At 36.7% G+C, this 3,450-nt stretch overlaps 1 protein-coding gene across 1 annotated transcript; it reads left to right on the top strand.

The window, feature by feature from the left end:
• Positions 1 to 2,649: 2,649 nt before the first annotated feature.
• Positions 2,650 to 3,248, top strand: LOC110019313. Its single transcript, XM_020716935.1, has one exon. It carries the CDS (start codon positions 2,676 to 2,678, stop codon positions 3,246 to 3,248), a length of 573 nt encoding a protein of 190 aa, XP_020572594.1. The 5' UTR covers positions 2,650 to 2,675.
• The last annotated feature ends 202 nt before the right edge of the window (positions 3,249 to 3,450 follow it).

Here is a 3,450-nt window from a genome sequence, read left to right as displayed (position 1 = left end):
AAATTTCAAAACAGCCTTTTTTTTTTTTTAATTCTTCTTTTGATATGTTGTGCTTCCATTGCTGAAGAGATTACATCTACGGCTGTCAAAACGGTCCGTTGTTCACGAACAGCTCGTGTTTGATTCATTCGCTAAGTTAATGAGCCGAACACGATTATTTTTTTTGTGATCGATATATAAACGAACTAAACACAAGCAAAGATTTGTTTGTTCATGTTCAACTAATTTTGACTAGAAATACAACTCATCAATTATCTATATATATATTGATGAACAATATTTAAAAAAAAAATTAATTTATCAGAAGGCTAATTTATAATTAATTAAAATTTTTAATTAAAAAATTGAATAAAAATATATTAAATTATATTTTAATGATATTTTAATATAAACAATAAGAGTTAAATTTTACCCAAATCTTTAACATCCTACAACTGTATATTTAGAGTTGTCAAAATGATTATTTATTCGTAAATAATTCGTGTTCTGCTCGCTAAACATACGGCCTTAATAAGAACACACTTTTTGCCTTCCTATCACAGAAATAAGCTCCCCTTTTTCCATGGAAGCTTTGCAAATGAATATCAGAAACTTATCTTTTTTGCATTTCAGCACAATTTAGCGTGGTTCAAATTGCACCTGGCAAGCTATAACAAATTGCATTTTACAGTTGTGAAAGGCAGACAAACAGAGATGCAGAACAATACTGCACGTGCGATGCATTCGTCTGACACGGGAGTTCCGCATGCTTGGCGGACCAGCTCTGCACGTGAATTATGATGCTTGCTTTCATCGGCAGAATAGTAACCTCAACCAGTTATTTTGTATCTAGGGGGTGTAAATAAGCCGCACACGAGCGAGTTCAAACCTTAATCACACAGTCGTAGGATGATATGGGTTGGGGCCAAATTTAAATCTTATTATTTATATTAAAACTTCTTTTAAATTTAATTCAATATATTTTTATTCTATTTTTTAAATTAATAATTTTAATTGACTATAAATCTTTGTAGCCTAGTAGTCAATTAAATTTTTTAAAAATACTACTCATCAATATATATATACACACACACACACATATATATAATTGATTAGTAGTATTTCGAATCAAAATGAGCCGAACATCTGCGCATTAATTAGAATCAGCCATATCAAAGTTCACGTGTAGGTTTGCCATCTGACACAACTTGCCTAACAACAATCTGTGGCTGTTGATCATGGCTGCGTTGCCTTCACCACCCACAGCCATCCATCCTCATGAACTGGAAGCACCATCACAGCCATCTTTCACCATAGTTTCTGACGCCACTCATTTTAGTACACCAAGGTGGGCTCTATATCTATCACCATTAATGCCTTCACGAAAATCACTGTACTTCTTCTTTCCACCACATGCATAAACCTGCGGTCCTCAAGGAATTAGTAGCTGTGGATTACTTATACGTTGATTTTATTGTATTTTGATTATATTGATTGTATTAAGACAGTGAATACAATCAAAATATAATAAAATTTATGTGTGGGAAGTTTGCAGCTAGCGTTGTTAATGATTCAATTTCAAGGGCGAGTTGGGTCGGTTTAAAAGAAAATTTGATCCAAAACTTCATCATGTAAGGCATCTCATTTATGTTTGTTTTGATTCGATCTCTATCCGAGTCAAAATTCGAATCAATTTTTGAGCGATTAATAATCTTCGAGCTAAATTCGTAAAACTCATTATTCTAATATCATTAGGGCTGTGAAAGATCTAATTTTGAGACGAGCTAGGGTCGGCTTGAAATTTGCTCGAAGAAAAATTAGATCCAAAATTTTGACTCGAAGTTTGCAGCTAGCGTTGTTAATGATTCAATTTCATGGGCGAGCTGGGTCGGCTTAAAAGAAAATCTGATCCAAATCTTTACCACGTAAGGCATCTTGTTTATGTTTGTTTTGATTCGATCTCTACGAGTCAAAATTCGAATCAATTTTTGAGCGATTAATAATTTTCAAGCTAAATTGTTAAAACTCATTATTCTAACATCATTAGGGCTGTGAAAGATCCAATTTTGAGATGAGCTAGGGTCAGCTTGAAATTCGCTCGAAGAAAAATTAGATCTAAAATTTTGACTCACCAAATAGAGTTAGAATTAAAATAAGTTTTCGAGCACCTTCCTTGGAGCTAAATTTACAAACCTATCTTGTTAGGTATGACTCATATACCATATATGGGTCAGATGTTGGAGCGGTGCTAAAGAATCTATCCAAATCGGGGGAGTTTCGTTATATGGGTTTAGGGTGCGGGGGCAACGCCCCGAATACGGTATAGGGGTAATTTGAGAAACACATATTGTACTCAAAGTTTTCTCTACGGTTATATATAGACATGTTTGTAACCATAGATTATTCTATTCTGTATCCTGTAACTTTTTTCTGGAGTTAAAAGAAAGCCGCCGCTCTACTCCTTAGGACATAGACATCTTTGCCGAACATCATTAAATCTCTTATGAATTTGTATTTATTTGCCCCAAAATTTCTCTAACATTTCCCCACCTATTAACTTTTTGGTGGTCCACACATGAATGCTCAAACTACAAACCCTAGCAGGCCTATAAATAAACCCTAATGCTCCCTCCTCCACTTATCACTCACAACACACCTTCTGCGCATTGATCATAAATACTTATTAGCAAAACGCAATGGCAACAAAAGGAGACGTTTCTGTCTGCAGGGCTGGCCTCGGCGCGCTCTCCAAAAGATTCAGCGGCAGGAAGAAAGCACAGGGAGGCATGCTTTCCAGTGCAAAGTCTGACCTTTCATTGCAGCTCAGCAGAAAAAGCAATGAAGTCATCCGAAAGCTTCCGCAAACATCCGAAGTAGAGAACGCCAAATGCGAGTGCTGCTGCATGTCGGAGGAGTTCACAAAGGCTTACATCAAAGGAGTTAGAGAGAAGTTTAGCGGGCATTGGATTTGTGGGCTCTGTTGCGAGGCGGTGAAGGAGGAGATGGAGAAGATGGGAGGGAATAAAGAAGAAGCTCTTCATGCGCATATGAGCGTTTGCTCTAAGTTTAACAACATTGGGAGAAAGCAGCCTGTGCTGTATCAAGCGGAAGCCATGAGAGAGATGTTGAGGAGGTGTTCTTCCAGAGCAAGGGATCCAAATTTAACAGGGGATTCAACAGAGAAGATGAATAAGGGAGGGATCATGAGGACTTCGAGTTGTATTGCAGCTATCACAAAGGAGACCAACGGTCGGCTGCAAGTGAAGTAATTTTCAGGCTGTTCATGAAAGTGCTGTATTAAGTATGCATTAATCTGATGCTGAAAGTTTAGATAAGTAAATAATTTCTTCAACAAAGGAAATACGTATTGCAGCTATCACAAAGGAGACCAACGGTCGGCTGCAAGTGAAGTAATTTTCAGGCTGTTCATGAAAGTGCTGTATTAAGTATGCATTAATCTGATGTTGAAAG

This window comes from Phalaenopsis equestris, unplaced genomic scaffold (genome assembly GCF_001263595.1).
Source record: "Phalaenopsis equestris unplaced genomic scaffold, ASM126359v1 Scaffold000054, whole genome shotgun sequence".
Taxonomy (NCBI): Eukaryota; Viridiplantae; Streptophyta; class Magnoliopsida; order Asparagales; family Orchidaceae; genus Phalaenopsis; species Phalaenopsis equestris.
The sequence above is the reverse complement of the archived record's forward strand: the minus strand, read 5'-3'. Positions and strand labels throughout refer to the sequence as shown.